This window comes from Periplaneta americana, chromosome 3 (assembly GCF_040183065.1).
Source record: "Periplaneta americana isolate PAMFEO1 chromosome 3, P.americana_PAMFEO1_priV1, whole genome shotgun sequence".
Lineage (NCBI taxonomy): Eukaryota > Metazoa > Arthropoda > Insecta > Blattodea > Blattidae > Periplaneta > Periplaneta americana.
The window spans coordinates 197,229,679-197,249,176 of record NC_091119.1 but is presented as its reverse complement, the minus strand read 5'-3'; the positions used below and the strand labels follow the sequence as shown (position 1 = coordinate 197,249,176).

At 35.5% G+C, this 19,498-nt stretch overlaps 1 protein-coding gene across 5 annotated transcripts in view; it reads right to left on the bottom strand.

Moving 5' to 3' along the window:
* Positions 1-9,830: 9,830 nt before the first annotated feature.
* The window catches only part of PRL-1 (PRL-1 phosphatase), a 370,785-nt gene continuing 361,117 nt past the window's right edge, over positions 9,831-19,498 (bottom strand). For all 5 annotated transcript variants that reach the window (XM_069822445.1, XM_069822447.1, XM_069822446.1 and 2 more), the window contains 2 exons: positions 14,354-14,520; positions 9,831-11,993 (listed from right to left, as the gene is read on the bottom strand). In XM_069822445.1, the coding sequence (XP_069678546.1) occupies positions 11,882-11,993; positions 14,354-14,520 (279 nt within the window). In that variant the 3' untranslated portion in view covers positions 9,831-11,881. The remainder of the gene's footprint in view (positions 11,994-14,353; positions 14,521-19,498) is intronic.

Genomic DNA, 19,498 nt, shown 5'->3' with positions numbered 1-19,498 from the left:
CATTGCTTGCATGCCGAGAATGCAGACACTATTTTATTTTATTGGGTTATTTTACGACGCTGTATCAATATCTAGGTTATGTGGCGTCTGAATGATATGAAAGAATCAGATGGATTTATAAGCACAATAAAATTCGTTGAGGATACTACAAAATTCGTAATTCGTACAAATAATTTATCAGCATATCAATAACAGCCTCATAAAAATTATTTGATTAACAATATTTTCACCGTTACAATTACACATACATAAAAACTAAATATAAACATTTACATAGAGATATTAAATTTTACAGGAGAAAAAGTTCGTCCGAAGGGCTGGACTCTGGAAGAGTACCCAAAACGCTCATTGTATTTAAGCGTTGAAGCAAATAAGTAGTGTAACGGCGATCACCAGTAATGGAGATCAAAATTTGGCCGATTTGAGATACCAGAACTTTAGCATCATGACTCCAAGGACCGAAGGTCTCCACAGCAAAGGGGACAAAGATATAATTGTATAAAAGATGAGCATACTTATTGACTTTCTTCTTCACGGCTAATTCAGCAACAGGTGCTGCGTGTCTGGAGGTATTCGGTAAGTGAGATGGAGCTAGAATGTCAACGCAAGTGGAGTCCCAAATTAAAGATTTTCCTCTAGACCATGAAATTAAGGTGAGACCATCGGGTCGTTTACCATCCTCGCGACTAATACCTGGTGGTTCCAAAAGAGACGGGATGCCACAAGAAGTAAGAGATCTTTTAAGGATATCATTGAGTGACGTATGTCTGGGAATGCGACCCTTGCTCCTCGCACAGCTGAGTGCATGATGGCCGTAAATATCAGCAATTCCTCTGGAAATACATTGGTGTGGCTGGCAGAGTTTACAACCAAGGCATAAAGCTATTGCGATTTTAAAGGATGTACTATTAGGATATGAGGAGAAGGTAATGCGTGTAACCAAGCTCCAGACTCACTCTCTTGAAGAGCTAGGAGACGTGCAATGTCTTGTTCGGATTTGAAAGAAGAAAGTGATAATGCCGGTGAAATGAGTCCGGGGTCCAACACCGAAAGTTACCCAGCATTTGCTCATTGTGGACACTATTACCCGGTGATCATGCCATCTCTTGGTGGAGAACGGCTCCTGCAAAACCCGAGCATCCCTAAGCTCACTGTATAAAACCCAAAGCTTATGCTTGGGGATCATTGTCTTGATAAACGTACGAAGTCTCTAGTTTCACCAATTTCCCTGAGTTTTTTAGAAAATTCTCACTTGGAATTAGATATTTCTCCTTATTCACAGTTCTTTCCAGAACACAAGCTTTACTACTCCAGATGCATTTTGTTCAGCATCTTTTGGGGTAAAATGAATTAATAACTTATATTTATTGACGACTCTTACATAGAGTTACTCTTTAGCCACCCTACAATAAAATTACAGCATGCTTTTCTGATCAACAGTTTCTAGATGTGCTCACTTACCTGTCTTGTAAGAACTCTGCTGCAGTGTTGAAGCTGTAACATTGTTGCTCTGTCTGTGGATTTGACTCAATTCTATCATTTCTATATCTATAATGTCTCTTCATTTGTAGCATTTCTCCAGTTTACCTATTTCAAAGCTGTTTTTCTTGTTGTCTTTTGTTTAATTAAATGTAATAATAAAATTATTTCCTCTGTATTCCATTTTAACAGTCATTGCCGAATGGGCGACATTGAACTTTAAATAATTGATTAAATGGTGATCTTACTCGTGTTAATTATGTAAGCATGTGCGGCTTACAGCTGTTTCGGTGCTACTTGACACCATCCTCAGAGCCTTCAGAGTGGTTCTGAGTTATTTTAGCATGCAATAAATAAGTCACATTCACTGTAACGCAACAATGCGATACCTTCGACATTTGGCTCCATAGTCTTGATCTTAAATATTAGGACTATTACAACTCATCGCTAAAAATGATTGAAAACCAAACACACATAGAATGCCAATGCTTGGATCTCTTTAATGACTTTTCTTATCTGAACATAATATCACCAGCAAGTAATTACTGCCATTTTAAACTTTTAAATATTTTAAATTTCAAATATGTGCATACAACACGACCTAAAATTGATTACCGTATATAACATTTATAAACTTAACTAAAGTGTGGTTATCATATTATAAGATTAATTTTAACATATTACAAGTTTTATTAAATGTTATTTATTGCAAGCTAAAATGACAAACACTTTATTATTCACATATAATTTGATGTTTTTATACACGTTCAATTTTATAATATGTACAAATGTTCTCTCACTGTACATTACCTGTGTTCAATGTGCCATTTATTGTGTTCTCCACCTGAAGATGACCTTTCAAATAAGTGAAAAATATTTGTGGAAATATAACTTTGCAATGTTGTTGTTTTCTAATACCAGGCGTTTGACAAAGTCATTTGACCTCTTGCACTCCAATATTTTTCAAAGATATTATCACAGTTTACTATATATACAGTCACGAAGCTTGGGGTGATTTTTTGCATTTCTCGCAATAGTTGCTAGCCGCTTGGAGCGCTGTGAGTACTAGGAACAATAGACTGTGTCACTGCCATCATGATCTAATATAGGCCATAAGGCAGACCATGTAATCGCTTAACCTGATCACGAAGGGCAGCGTTTCAACCATATAAATTAAATGGAATGCGTAAAGAGTAACATATAATATAATTTAGTGTAATTGCATTAATAAAATTTAAAACAATGATTAGGAGACACTTCAGACATAATTCCTTGCGAGTTAAGGTGTAATATTATTTTTGGTGTGAAAATTACGTTGTTCGTATGTGTAATACCTGCCTTTATTTGGATTAAATATTGCGAAATTCTTGTACATTCATTTATGCACGATTCAATAATTTTCAATTGCACCACACGGATATTTAGATATGTTGAAATTATAGGTTATGTTTACTGTCCCAGTTGCCCCTTTGTCTAATTTTAGTGCTCTCCAATGTCCTGCCACTACATATATATGTTATGTCATATGGAAATTACAGGTTATGTTTACTATATTTAACTTATATTCCTATATTCGCAATTATACATTATAATTAAACATAATGTCATGTGTGACACCAGTCACATTCTATTTGTCTGTATTTTAATACTACAATTGAGTACTGAATTATTGTATTTATCTACTACCTAAGAGACGAAGTAACACAATCGTACGTACACTAATTTCATAAGAGTGGTATGGTAAATTTTCTGTTTACAATTAAGGAAGGTAGATGTGCTAAATTAAAATCACAATATAAATTCGTTTTTATTGAACCTCAAAATAGCTTCCATTCTACACTATGGTGATGCGAACAGATTATGTTAACACGTAAAATTCTCTTCACATTAAAATAACACACTTTCGTAATTATTTCTGCAACATATTATGCAACAAGAAGTAAACGGAACTTATGGACACATTACACTAAATAAAACTTAGCAATGATATGCAATAAAGTTATAATGTAATATTTCATTGAGCTACATACACTGAAATAGAAAACCCGAACATACATTACGGCCTGGTCTAGATCGAAAAGGCATTGACTGTGCCGTATTTCGCTTTGTTGTGAAAAGTTGTGTAAACTGTGAAATGTTCGTTATCGGTTGTAATAACTGTAACTGGCTAAAATACAATAATTTGAATAATAATATGGGACAAGGAGACGTTTGTGGTACTATAAATATTGTAAGAAAATGAGGTCAGAGTTATCCTTCTTCCAAAAGATCCAGAAAGGTGAGTTTATAAAATATAATATATGCTTTATGAAAATAATATATAAACCTTATGTATTTCATATTTCAATAGTGGAATAAAAGTGTTAATTTTTTCAAAAGAATACAATATCGAAAGTGCAATACATTTTATCGTCTGCTGGGGAAAGGGTCTGTGATGAGGCAATAGTAGCGATCCTGATGGTTAGCAACTATCTATGGATGCGTATTTCAACTGTCTATGTTTGCATATTTAGTAAGTATTGAGCTTCGTGACTATATACTAGACTGTGATATTATCATGGTCGGCCACTGAAGCACAGATTTTGAGGTGTTCCGAATCCATTTCTTGGTTTGAGTTGCACAATGGGCAGTTAGGGGACTGATATATTCCAATTCTATGCAGGTGTTTGGCCAAACAATCATGGCCTGTTGCCAATCTAAATGCAGCTACAGACGATTTTCGTGGTAAATCGGGAATTAACTGTGGATTATGATGCAGGGAGTTCCATTTTTTCCCCTTGAAATTGTGTAACTTTGCAATGTAATAAGACAGAAAATTAATTCTGTATTAATATATATTGATAAGTTGTAGACTGAAATTACACAATTATAATTAAACATGATACTTGGATTCAGGGGCAAGCACAAACAACACAAGGTGCTATCAAACTCATGTTACAATTTTATCTTAGATTCATTTAGTTCACTCGTCCTCCACTGGCTTAAGGAGGGAAAGCTGGTGATCAACAAGATCTCCCAGCTAGATCCAATGGACCCGTCGACCAACAGCAGGTGTGGTCCTCCAGACATTCCGGGGGTTGTGTGTGAATGAAGTAGCCACCAAAACGTTAAAACATGGTGTTCACTTAAATCGGCTACAACTTGCCATTTTCACTCCGGGCGGGGACTACTTTAATGGTACAGAATCAACTAAACATCTTACAATGGAATGATGGCAGTATAACATCAGCTAAAAAGAGGGGCGGCTCGTCAATAAGAGCTGCGAAGCTGCAGCACTCCCTGCTTTGACAGGAAAATAAAAATAATATTTATTTTAATTTGTAGAAGAATTGTTACAGCTTTTATTGGTAAATTGCTTTATATTTCATCTGGCCAGGAATATGTACTATTATCTTATGCATAATCTTTTTGCGCGTCGACTGTATTGGAATTGACACTGCATTCAAAGTCGTCCTGGGATCTGCAGGGTGGTCAGGGGGTAGAGAGGTGAAGGGAAGCAGAGGGAAACTGCCGCTGTTTAAAACCCATATCTCGCTGCAGTGGCTTGCAGAGCCAGGCCACAAGGGATCTTTCCTCCCCTCTCACACCGCTATTGTAATGCTGCATCAAATGGATTCTCTATTTTTATTTTCTTTTCACATACTTATTGTTGTGGAATCTTATAGAGTTAATATAACGAAATTAATATTCTCTTTTGCCTTATTATTACGTATATATCCAGCCTCCAGCAGAACCTAATATTTGCCTTAACTCTTAATGATTGCACGAGTAGAATCCTTTTGATATGGCACGTAAAATACGAAAGAGACTTCTTTTCCAGTTTTAGAAAATTGTTGACCATCAGTATATCTGAGTGTTGCTTTGGTGTGACGTCTTAATACCGTAACTTAACCAGTGCAAATTTGCAAGCATGAGTATGTGTGAACTACAGAATATTAATTTTATTTTTCTCAACTTTCCCTTGCGGAGAATATTGATGTAATGAAGTGAAATTAAAGCTAGTATTCATAGTCGACACTTTATATCACCACTTTGCAAAGTGACACTTTTGACGAAAGTGGCTCTTTCACATTAGTGGTATTCATAGACGATTGAAGAAGTGCACTTTACAAAGTGTCACTTTACGCCAGCAAAGTGAAGAGTTACAATTTGGTTGGTAACAGAAGTCCCACAATGCCTTTCAAAACAAGTGAAGAAACAATAACAAATTAATGACGTATAACGCGTAATAACCTACAAATTACAATGCTTGTGATTTGAATTGGGAGCCTCATTGATCGTGCGAGAAAGAAAATATATATTTAAAGTTGTTTTATTTCAGTTTCTAGTTTTTGTTGACGATAGTTTAGATTATTCCAGTCAGTTTAGATACATAAAATTTTATTAAATAGTGATACCGGGTGAAATTAGGTTAGGTTTTGTACAGTACATTGCTGATCTATTAATTTATATAGTTAGATTAGGTTCTGTACATATCTTTTTCATTGATTTATGTCGCTAAGTTTATTTTGTATGTATCCGTTCCACTGATTTATATAGTTCGATTAGATTTTGTACATATCTTCTATTAGTTTATATAGTTAGGTTAAGTTGGATTGAGTGGGTTAAGTTTTGTTTATATCGTTAATTTAGGTTTTATACATATCTCCTTCATTGATATATTGTGTTATTTCCTTTATTTTCGTTTTTGTCTTCTTCGTGAATAGAAGTAAAAAATAGAATAAAATACACACATTACTACTGCTATTATTATTATTATTATTATCTCTCTCTCGTTTCCATTATTACCTCCTCTTCAGGAATATTTTGAGTGCCAAATGTTTTTACAATGCATAACAAAATAGGCCTAATAGTATGAGATCTCTTTTCATGGTGAGGCTATGACTGCACATGAACTAGAGACAGTAGATGTATTGCTTACCGGCGTGAAAATTACTGGTATCAAAACAGTAATGATTATATCAACATCAAGATAAATCTTATTTCAAAATACAGGTAGTCAACAAAAATCAAAATAATTTTAAACCCAATATAATTATGGAATCTGCTTAGAAGGCAGGCACGTGAGGTCTCTCAATGCTAATTTAAGATAATTACGCCTACATTAGATTGTAGTTTAATATTATGCAAGTTAAATTCGTTTTAGTTATAAAAAAAATAGGTTATATAGGCATATCTACCTACATATCACTTCATCGAATTGAGGTTCTAAATATACGAATGTTACTACAGAAATACCTGAACTATAATATTATATATATTAATGTATGGTACATATCTGTAGCATAAAATTTTAATGCAGTCAATAACTGTATTATTGGAGGCACTGGCAAACCTCTATTATTCGTTTTTGTCAACCAGTCATCGAAAATATAAGCAGTCTCAATAAGTTTCTTTATCAGATTGGAACAGTTTTTTTTTAATTCTATATCATTATAAAATTCCACGGAATTGTCTTTAGGCCTATCTCTAATGTAGCGCTTTTGTACATTGTCCACATTGTGTCATCTCTTCCGCACGTTCTAATAATCGACAACTTCCAAGACGTCCGCCATTTTTTTTTTTACAAAGTGTCACTTTCGGCTCAAAGTGTGGTCGGAACTATACTTTCATCCAAAGTGTTCCTTTGCACCAAAGTGTCGACTATGCAACGGAAAAGTGATACTTTGCGTCTTCCAAAGGACACTTTAATCGAAAGTGTCGACTATGAATACCAGCCTAAAGGGTCGTCCGTTACCAGACTTAAATCTTACTTAAGCTTCATCCAGCCGAAATAGTGCATATATGTAAGGAAGTATAACAATGAAATTCACGCTAAGCATTTGTGGTTACGTGGATGTGAACAAAAAAAAAAATCTGTATTTTGTTTTCCTTGCCTCCTCTTCAGTGGTGATGCTGCATGGACTGGGTAGGAGTGGTGTGACAGATTTAGGATATTTACCCCTAAAAAGCAAAATGCACGAATCTTCGCAGTCTCACCTGAAAAATGTTGTTTCATTGGCTATGTTACGCAACTCATACTGCTGTGCAATTAAGTGAAAAACAGAACAAACATTCTCAAACATAATCAAGAAGTGAGAAAAAATCATGAAATTATAAAAAAAAAATTGATTGTATCAAATTTTGTGGCCAATATGAACTTCCCCTTAAGGGACATGATGAAAAAACGATTCAAAGAACCCTGATGTGTTTCGTGGGTTGCTACAGTTCGTCAGTAATCTAAACGAGCCTCTCAAAAATCATTTGGAACATGCCACTGTTTAAGGTTATTCTAAGACAATTCAGGATGAACTGGTAGATTGCATGTTGAGTGTCTGCCGATCTGAAATTCAGAGTGAAATCGATGGTATTAGTTTTTCTTAGGAATTAGCAAATGGTCTCACAGACATCTCCCAACTAAGTCAGGAAGTTTTGGTTTTTCGATATATAGTGCATTTATTTTTGTCCTATACTTATTAGTAATGGTATCAAGAAGTGAAATTTGTATGTACCGAAATCTACTGCAGCTCTCCCGATCCACAAGTTCACGAGCCGTCACTGCTAAAAAGACTTAAATAATAAACTTAACCCAATGAAAGATAAGCATTAATATGCGAAGAAGTCATCAACACATCAGTGTCATCTTTACTTTGCTAAATCTATCCTGAAATTAAATTTGAATGTGGAAAAAGACAAAAAAAATTCCAATTCACACATATCAGTGTTTATTGAAGTGATTTTGCAAACTGAAATGAGAAAGGGAATCACGTCATACTTATAATACAAGACATACAAGTTACATAGTTGTAGTATTTGGAATAGAGAATTTTATAAAAAAATAACATGTAATACTTTATATTATAATTCTTTGGCAATATTCTGAAGTGTAAAATCTCACACGATTTGTAACATCCTACTCACATTCAACCTATGCTGGGGGATGACTCTTTTATTAAACGAATGCACATTTTCAACATGTGCGCATTCACTAGCATAAAAATACTTTGCTTACAGTGGTAATACAGTACTACTGTATAAGATTCTTTTATTTGTCTGTGGTCAAATATTTGCTCTTGATTCATTTATTCTAGTCTATAAAATCAGTCAAAGTAGGAAACTGGGCTGTGGGATCTTTACAGAAGGCAAAGTATAGTCCGACCATCGGTTCTGTGCCCCCGTAAGATATGCGAACTGAACCTTAATTCCTTTTCAGCCTCGGCAATTCATTTCTCTCCCTGCATTCCTATTTCTCTCTTTTCTATCCCTCTCCCTTTCTCTCCCCCACTACTCACAATTTTGAGCCTTCTTGCGGGACAGTTTATTTGCACTTGCAGTCCAGTGTTGTCAACTCAACATGAATACTGTAGCACGGAGTGGCGAAAGAAATATTATTAAGCAAGTAATAGCATTTTGCGATGAAGAGAAACGAACAGGTCAATATTTGTTTCCTATAAATCAGGCAACGAAAAGAGCAGCTGCTATCACAGGTGAGGCTTATTTTATTTCAATTCATTACGTATTAAAATTACTTACTTAACTAATACTAATATAATACTACTTTCTTATGTAATTTATATAGGCAGGTCAGAGCGCCTAATAAAGAAAATCAGGAGAGAGGGAGTCTGCCAGGAGATGAAAAGCTAGAATCACCAGGGAAGAACAGACCAAGGGAACCTTTAATTCTTGTATATGATATAAACCAATGTATTTTAAGAAGAAAGATACAAGAATTTTATACGATGCAGAAAGAAGTTCCGACATTGGAGAAATTATTGAAGGTTGCAAGAGAAGCAATCAATATCCAAGGAGGGAGAGAAACGCTACGGAAAGTGATTCGAGACATGGGATTTAGATTTAAAAAATGTAGAAATATAAGATGTATTTTGATTGAAAGAAATGATATTATAGCATGGAGGGCAAGTTATTTAAGAAAAATTGCGAAATTTCGCAGAGAAGGAAAGTATATTGTGTATTTAGACGAAACATGGATACATCCACATTATATTGTTAAAAAATGCTGGCAAAGTGATGTTGTTTCTGATGTAATTTCAATTTAACCAATAAATATCCACTATAACAATATAATTATCTGCAAACAACCGTAAGGCAATCAGCGTCATTAGACCTACTTAAATTAAATTATGAATAAGTAATAATTAACCTTACATTATTATAAGCAATATTCAAGAGACATGACACTGTTTGGCGGAAGTTTGGCAACATCCCTATTCGGCAAGGTTCGTGGCCTGCTATTTTACGTAGTGGGAGAGAAACTGGTGGAATGGGGTGAGTAGAGGCGTCAACTTTTCCAAGAACGACGACAGCGCTGAAGGGGCACAGATCCGATGGTGCGACAATATTTCAGGAAAAACTAGTTTTATTATTTTTTTTATTTCTTTTTTCAGCAGAAGACAAATTCAGTTACTGCACTTCACCATCCTCCCAATCTTTAGAAGTCTGTTACATTCAAGTGTGGGACAACAAATAAAATCACCAAGGCAGGAAAAACAGTAATATTGCGCTGCCCCAGCTGTCACAGCTGTGGACTCAAAGTACAGACATTATATACATATATGATCATAGACAACCAAAATGTCGAATTTTGTTAAGTCTCATTAAAACTTTTTTTTGTGAAGTCTTCCTAAAAATTCGCAGGTTATAGAATTTACTAATGAATACTCCCCGTTGAGCCTGTCCAGAGGGAGAAGTTTTAATGGTACTCGTTTAAACCAACCGTATTAAATCCAAAATGAAACTATGTTGAAACATTTACAGTGCAGACTTTCGAGGTTAACTACCAGCAATCTGTAAGTATTTATTTTTTCTCCTTGACAGGATTATAATGCGAGTACTACAATTCTTCATACTAAACCAGACACAAAAAAGAATCCACAAATGGCATTTCCTTAGTCCTGTTCAAAAATTAATCAAAGTTCATTTTTTTTTGTCCTGAATAATGTAACGAGACATTATGCCAATGAGTATTATGTAAGGGTCTTCAAATTCAATTGTCACAGCTATCATATCAGGATATGAAATTAGTAAGCCTTTTTCATTGTAAGGCCTGAAGACCGAAACTCGAGATCGAGTGAAAAATATCTGTATGGCTTACCGTTAGTGCATGCGGCCCGTCTCAATCGATTTACATTCACGCAGTTACACACTCTCTGAATTAACTTTCACACACGATACACAGGAATCGATTTAATTTCTAAATACCAAAATAATTTTTGAACAGGTTCTTTGGATACAACCAAGACATTCTCCGACGTCAACAAAATCAACTGCAGCTTTACTCAATTTAGTTTATTCTTGTTATACTAATCTCAACATGTCTTGCAACGTTTTATGTCAACAAACAGGACTTTCAAACATCCAGCATTATTCTACAAAACGCAAACAAAATTTTGAGCATAAAATAAAAAGCCTTCTTACTTCTGATAATTCAAAAATCCATTTGGCTTTTTATACATTTTGATAAAATTCAAGACTAAAATAAAATATTAGTACATCATAAATACCCCTATTGCAGTGTTTTCCGAAGATACAAGACTTGTGAGTTCCAGCACTTCAACTCCCAGCTCAAAGCTGCCGAAACTGCCCTGCGTTAAGCATTTTTGAAGTCTTTCTGAACATATTTTGTCGTCTAATTTACTGTCAATTTAAATAGAAAATTATAATTTTGATTATCTGAATTACTCTTTAACTTTTTTTTCTTTGTTTTGCTTTGAGCTGCAAATAAACTTCAGAAAAGAATATATAGATGCAGCACTACTTAAAAATTTATGCTAATTTTATTTTTTTTAGGACTCCATATACATATATATATTTATTTATTATTTTTTTTTATTATTATTTGTGAACACAGTGTTTCATTACTGTACAAAACCTGATACGTTTTCGGCAGTGCTTCGATCAAGAAAATATTTACAAGTAGCTTGGCATCATCTGACAAATATCCTACTTTTCACAATTCCTCTCTTACGTAAGATCTCTACCCTACACCATGATTGCACGCCTGTTAATAAAATCCAATTAAAACACTCATTTTATAGCGTATGAAAATAACTGCAGTCAAATCATGAAAACTCTCCTGATTCATTCTCTGAAACTTCATTCCAAATCCCAAACAAAAGTAATGCTGCATATCTCTTACAATTTTATTTAAAATTTCCAATAGAAGATAAAAAACCAGGAGCTAAAATAAATTGGGTTCTCAAATTAAAATTTAATCAATTTTTATTCAGTGGCCAATCGTATTTCTGAGAAGGGGAGTTTGTCTACTTGGTCAGGAGCTACTCAACTCAAGCAATTAAAATATAATTCTCAATGGCCTGAACAAACTGAAGCAACGTCATTCGTCCACCTGTTGAATAATAGAACCTAATGTGATGGATACAGCAAAAGGGGCTGGTTTTGCTGCTTACTGCAGACAGCATGCATTCTTGTGGCCATTCTTCAGTTTAAGGCGAGACTTAGGACGGTATTTCTCGAGGTAAGCCAGCTGCTTCGCATTGATGGCACCACGTCTCTTCCTGGAAAAATGAACAACATTCAATTTAATAATGTGGAAAGAGTCCAAAATACAACATCTACAAAATATTTTGAGGCAGGGAACTTGGGGTCTGGGGTTTCTTTAGCTGATTTTGTAAACTTCGTTAAACTTTACAAACTAATAAGTTTGCATTATAAAACATAGTTTAAAGCATTTTGTAATCTTTCATTTGTGATTTGTAAATTGTTTGTATTGTGAAATAAGCCCCTGTATAATCCAGCAAAATGTGAGGTGATGACTCAACCTCCATCCCACATTTCCTACAAATTGAGTCATCACCAAGGTCCAATATGTGAACGTGTTTATCTGATGGCAATGTCCAGCCAAAAGTCCGGTTACCCATCAAAAAATTCTCCTTTACAAGGCCATTTTGGTTGTCCAATAAGAAGTCTTGCGTGGGGAAGGGCTTATATTTCATTGTTACTTATTTGCTTTTATGACGTTTTCTGTTTTTGACTGCAGCTTAATTTTGGTATTCATATCTGAATTTCTGGACATTGAGGCAGACTCACTCATGTTGAGGTTGACAACGAAAACAAAGTAAGCTAATTTTGCGTCATGTTTTCTGAATTAGAATATGTTAATATTTTTTTTCGAGAAAATTTCACATATTTCCAAAGTCTGCCAATTTTTTTCTTCATATTTTTCGGTTTTTATTCATAACTCCTCAGTACAGTAGTTTTCTTCAGCCAAGTTCCAAGTTTTGTGTATTTGTATTTGTGTTGCATTTAATTATAATTATTACTTTTATGTATATTATGTAATTAATTATGATTACAACAATAACCCTGATATAACGATAAAATCTTCCTACCTAGTCTCCAGAAAATCGTTGTACAGTAGAATCCCTCTTATCCAGCACAAAGGGACCAGGCTAGTTCCAGATACGAGATTTTGCCGGATAATTGAATAAATACTGGTATATACAAAAAAAATTTCGTATTTCATGGTACCAAATGTTGAATCTGCAGCCATGTGAAGCTTATCTCTCTTTCACTTGCTCATAACGGAATGAACATAGAAATTGTGTGGATTTTCATTATATTAAAACACATCACACAACACAAATAATACACTAATGTTATCCATGTTGAATCCTTGAATACAACACTTGAATATAAATAATTAAGATCGCCATTTAATCAATTATTTACACTAATGTTAGGTTCGAATATTCACTGAAAATGAAAGTTTGTGCGAACTTCCTAATGTGGCAAAACTGACAGCCCAGACTTGGCAATACGACAGATTTAAACCTTTTTGTTTAGCCTAGCCAAACGTGCCACTGTTTTGGTAAAAAAAAAAAAAAAGTAAATCCATGGTGCTACAGCCCTGAAGGGCCAAGTCCGACCAGCCGGCTGCTGGCCTCACGTTCACATGCCGAAGCAGAGGTGGACGATCATCCAACCAGAATGGAGGTATCGTGTGGTTAGCACGATGATCCCCCTGCCGTTATAGCTGGTTTGCTGAACCGGATTTTCGCTACCTATCGTAGCTCCCCAAGGGTGGGCACCGGTCCCATACCTGGCCGAAATTTCATGAGAAAATTTCTCCCCCATGAGGACTCGAACCAGCGCGCATTCCGTAACGCAAGTCCTATAATCTTTTCGCTGTAAGAAAAATCCTAATATAAACAATAGCACGTGACTGAAGTGAGGCTTCATTGGCCGCTGTTTGGCGCCATAGATTCTCAGTACGTGTTCCTGCCTACTGTTGTACATTCTGTTCCATGTTAAACATTTCCCGTTACTCGTCAAGTAGGCCTAACCTCACTACTATGCATTTGTTTGCTTAGGAAACATTTATTTTATAATTAGTGTAATTAAATTATTTTTAAGTCTTATGTCTTCACAATGGACAGTTAAGGATGCAGAAGGTGTACTTCAGTACCACGTGCTTACGTGAACAACTACGAGCTCAAGTGACGCCAGCTTGTTACAAGAACAGACTACCTTGGTATTACTGTTGGTATTCATCCGCGTTCATTGTACATAACAAAATATAAAAGTAGCTTTTCTTTTACATATGAGTGAAGTGAAATGTTTCATCGTATTTAACAACTAGAATTCAATGTTTTATTTTCAAATAATACAAGATTGTGGTTTCCAAATACGAACTATATTTTCCTGCGTCATGCGAGTGTTTCGACTGGGAGCCAATCAGGGTATGACAGCAACGTGCTTATGTTTACATTAGGATTTTTCTTACAGCGAAAACAGTATAGGTAGGATGCCTTAGAGCACGATACCACATTACCGGTTATTTGAGTGCTCGATACAAGGGATTTTACTGTATCAAGATTTGGTTGTATTTGGTATGAGTTAAAAACATGGTGCTCACTGCCTAATGAAGTCCACTGCATCCTCATACTTCATCCCCAGCTCGATAAGGGCAAGTGCCACCATCACAGGGGCTCGGCCCAGACCAGCGACACAGTGCACAGCCACGCATGAGTCTGGATTCTCACGGAACCTCTTCTTCAGCAGCTCGAACCACTCCTCCACAATCTGCAACCAACACATCTATATATATAATTTGAACTGGTAATGGAAATTACAGGAAAATGGCTGAACGGATTTTGATGAATGATCCGTAATTTTGAAGCTTGGCATCCAAGGATTTTCAGAAAAATAGTAATTTTCAGTGAAATGTTAGTTTTCCTACATAATTTTCCTATTTTCCAAAATCCAACTTTCGTCAGTTTTGAGAACTAATTTTATTGACTCACGGCCGACTTGATTGAATTTCAGAACAAGACAAAAAACACACTACAATAAACAATAGGCTATTACACGAAGGCCATGACCTGCAGGATTGCCGATATAATATTTAGAGCTCAAATTCAATTTGTTATTAAAAACTTCAAGACTTGCTAAAAATAATTTACAGGTCTGATTCTGCAGTGTATAATTTTGTGAGTACAGCTGTGTATTGGATATTCAAATCTACAAAACTTGATGTGGTTTGATGACATTATTACCATTAGAAATAAAATAGGATTATAGTTAATGTCATGATGCGTATATTTTTCATTAATTATACATATTAATGCTATATTGATGACATTAAAGTGAAACTGAGGTTAAGTAAGTAAATGTAGAATATCTTAATTTAGATCTTCATTTCTATAATTTACTGAGTGGAGGCTACATATAACTACAAAAGTTAAGTAAGATAATAAAATTATTATTAAAAATCAAATATTTTTATACTTATTAATCGAGTGGGGTTGGATCTTTTTCATATACTTAATGGCGGTGTAAGTGTAGATATTAATGTGTGTCATTGTCTTCAGTATTGGCTCGAGAGAGCGCAAAAAAATACAGTTCCTAAGGAAAGATCAAAAGGTATTACTTACTGATAAAACAAGAGGCCTAGAAAATTTTGTAGTCTCCCAATCATTTCAGCATGATCTCTTAGCAGGATAAAATGATTTTAGCTCTACATTTCAAGTTCTACATGCAGCAGATATACCAAAATGCTATTGTTCGAAAGCTTAGCAAACCTGACATTTTTTTAACTTTCGCCTACAATCCACAATGACCTGAAATACGAGGGGGATCCAGGAAATAACGACCGTTCGCGCATACCCGCCACGCAGCTGACTCCCCTTCCTTGTTTGAAGGTCAACTGGCTTCCTTAACATGTGTTCTCATAATGTTGTGAGTACTGGTTGCAACAAGTCGCCATTGTGCATTTTGTGTTACTTCAAAATGAACGACGTGATTGATAATCCCGCCGACTGTGAGGTGAGGAGTGTGATTCGATTTTTGAATGCCTGACATTTGAAGCCTGCAGAAATTTACCGGCAATTGAAAGAAGATTATGGTGACACTGTAATGAATGAAAGAAATGTGAGAAAATGGTGCGAAATGTTCAACAATGGGCGAACAAATGTCCACGATGAAACTCGACCCGGACGCCCATCACTCATCACAGAAGACCTGAAGACTAAAGTGAACGACAGAATCTTGCAAGACAGGCGCACATCACTCGACGAATTGGATATTGCCTTTCCTGACATTTCTCGTTCTTTGCTTGGTGAAATTGTGTCGCAACATCTTGGCTACCACAAAATCTGTGCTCGCCCGCACACTGCTGCTTCAACTCGAGAATTGCTGGATCAATTCGGTTGGGAAATCTTTGATCATCCACCCTATAGTCCAGACCTTGCTCCTAGCGATTTTCACCTTTTCACTAAGCTGAAAGACTTTCTGGGTGGTACGCGTTTTAGAAGTGATGAAGAGTTGAAGAAGACAGTGAACACCTGGCTTAATGAACTGGCGGCAGAGGAGTATAACACGGGAATTCTAAAGCTAGTGAACAGATACGACAAATCTTTAAATGTAGGTGGTGATTATGTAGAGAAGTAAAGGAAGCTTCAGTTATGTAACAGATTTTGTTTTTTCAAATAAATATATATTTTTTTAATTATTACAACAAAACGGTCGTTATTTCCTGGATCCCCCTCATAGCTACTGCTATCGTCCTGACATTGATATTTGCGTTTTCGCGTTGAAACTCACTGAAGGTGGATAGGTTCAAGAAAAAGTATTTGGCATAAAAAACCCATTCAGAGGGAGTATGTTTCATTATTATGGAAACAAATAACTTTCAAAATGTCAAGTATTCTTCATTGAAAATAAATTTGAAAAATTTTTATTTGAACGTCTAACAAACTTGGTTCGCAGCAGCATTTGCTGCACAAGCCACTAGTCAACTTATATTAGGCAAGAAGCCCCTGCATTCAACATCCAAGTCTGCAACATTTCATAAAAATCATCATGATACACATTTGTAATTCTGTTTAACAATACTTCCCTTCTACTTTGCTTTCTTATATTATACTGTATCTGCTAGAAAGTGGCACTGACGTTTTTGAAAATGCTAAATGGCCGGAGGCTTCTCCTGACCTGAATGTGACAGAACATTTCAGAGCAATTCTGAGGGATGCAGCTGAAAGCCTGATGAGTACAGAACATGAAGGTGATGCTTATTCATGTCATACCTTCCTGGCTCATCTGGATAGACTGCTGAAAGATATGGAATTCGCAACAGATTTGTTTGAAAGTCTGTCTAAGTAATATCTGCATAAACTAAAACACAGTACACCAGGCAAATGGTGGTCATACTACTTATTAAATAGTGCGAACTATTATCAATAAAAGCTGTGAAGTTCTTACATTTGTTGCTCTTTTCTGCAGACTCGCAGCAAATATATACAATACTTGCCACTCCCATTACCATAAGTAATGTTATTAATTTCAGTGGGTTATTCTTCGAGAGATAAAGGGGTGAGAATGATTTAGTCCTAATCCCCATAGATAAAATTTTACAGGAGAGCGTATTAAAGGTTCAGAGTTCAATGCTATTAGGTGCAGTGTCAATTTCTTCAGCGTATACTTATGTCGTTTGTTAAGTAATTTTTATAATATTTTACTGGCAATTTCCTCATACGTGTAAGAAATGAACTCGCACAAAGAAAAAAGGGCATTTTTGTTAAAAGTGTGGCTTTGGACCATCTCATTCTTATCCATTCATATTTCAAACAAAATAGTTTAATTCAGTTTTGCTAGTATATGCTTCCTTTTCGAGATATAGTATGAAATATTTCATAGCGTTTTTTGCGAAAGCCATTAATTTAATTCCCAATTTGTTCAGTCAATTTAAGAGAGCAGAGTATTACGATGATAAATAGGGGAGGATGTTGATGAAAAGCCGCCATCTTATTTTTCACATCAGGACGATGACTATTAATATAGAAATCCTTTCTATGTTAATATCAACGTAAAAAATTAATTTCTTATATTGCATTTTTTGAAGTTTTTTGAACTAATAGGTCATTTTGTATTTTTTTTTCGCCATTTTTCGTCATTTTTAATACTTTAAAGAACTTTTAGATCATTTGAAATCTATTTCACTTTCTTCTTTACAGATAGGTCTGTTAAATCTTTTTCTAAGCAAACAGATCAATAGCAATTACCTACTGAATAAGTGAATAATAGTGAAGTTTGAGTTTTATAGTTTGGTACAAACTCTGAAGTGCTACTCTCCTTTTGTCTTTTACACTCTCCATCTGCAAGATCTGGTAAGAAAAGTGAAGAGGGGAAGGAGGAGACTAAGAATGAAGGCACTGACATGGACCACCTGTGATTGAAACGCATTGTAAGCCCTCATTAAAACCTAATTTTCCCTTAAAACCTTCATTTTGTTGCATGTGCTTTTCCTTTATTTTAGTAAAATTCCAGGAAGTTGCCTCCTCTCTCCGAGATTTGCAGGGCAGTCATTGAAACAAGGTGACTAATTTTTAAGACGTTGTGGTGCGAGTACTTTATAAATGTCATTTTGTTTTAATTTCATGTCATTTTTCCATTACTTTAAGGGCATTTTATTGATCATTTTAAGTAGATTTTTAGGTCGTCAACATCTGCCCCCTAATGATGAATGATTGAAAGAATTTCACTTTTGTCCTTTAAATGTGTAGGAATTTAATCTGAACACATTTTAAAATTCCGTATACATAAAAATAATTTAATGGTTCTGTACTTGGCTGGCTGCCTCAGTCTCATATTCATGTGATAAATCTGTTCTTTTTGTTTGATCACATTGGAAGCGATACAAGAAGCTTGTTTGTGAATAACAACCACTCTATGATTCACTGCTAATAGGATACAGAATTCAACTCAGAGCAAACAAAACTTTATTATACTCTTGTATGTGATACAAATCGTGCTCAGCGTGGCCTGCCAAAGTGATGTGCAACTTGAATATGGGTCACAGTCCTGCCATCTCTCTGCAATATGCAGAACCCTAATCACGTAAGTGGTAGGCACTGGATACACCCCCCCTCCCTCTCTTGTGTGCGGAAGTGATATTAGCGTATAAGATATGCTAGACTTCACTGGCCTTTGCTCGGTTGTACACCAGATTCCATTAATGCCATCTCGTTCTTTAGTTCATACTCACAACGAAACTACGCCTTCTACCTCCCACCCCTACTGTGCACGTGCGAATTGAATCGTCTGCCTTGTGTATTCCGGTTTTCAGTAGTGTTCATACTAGAGAAGCAGCTGCGCAGTCATCACAAAGTAGAACGTGTTTGCAATGTATGCCAACATTTTCAATCTCAAGGGAAAAAATGGAACTCTCTGCTACATAATCCACAGTTAATTCCCGATTTACCAAGAAAATCGTCTGTAGCTGCATTTAGATTGGCAACAGGCCACGATTGTTTGGCAAAACACCTGCATAGAATTGGAATACATCAGTTCCCTAACTGCCCATTCTGCAACTCAAACCAAGAAATGGATTCGGAACACCTCAAAATCTGTGCTTCAGTGACTGGCCATGATAATATCTTTGAAAAATATTGGAGTGCACGAGGTCAAATGACTTTATTGTTAAACGCCTGGCATTAGAAAACAACAAAAACAACATTTTCACTTTTACAGCAACACACCACTGTTCACAGGAACGGCTATCTCT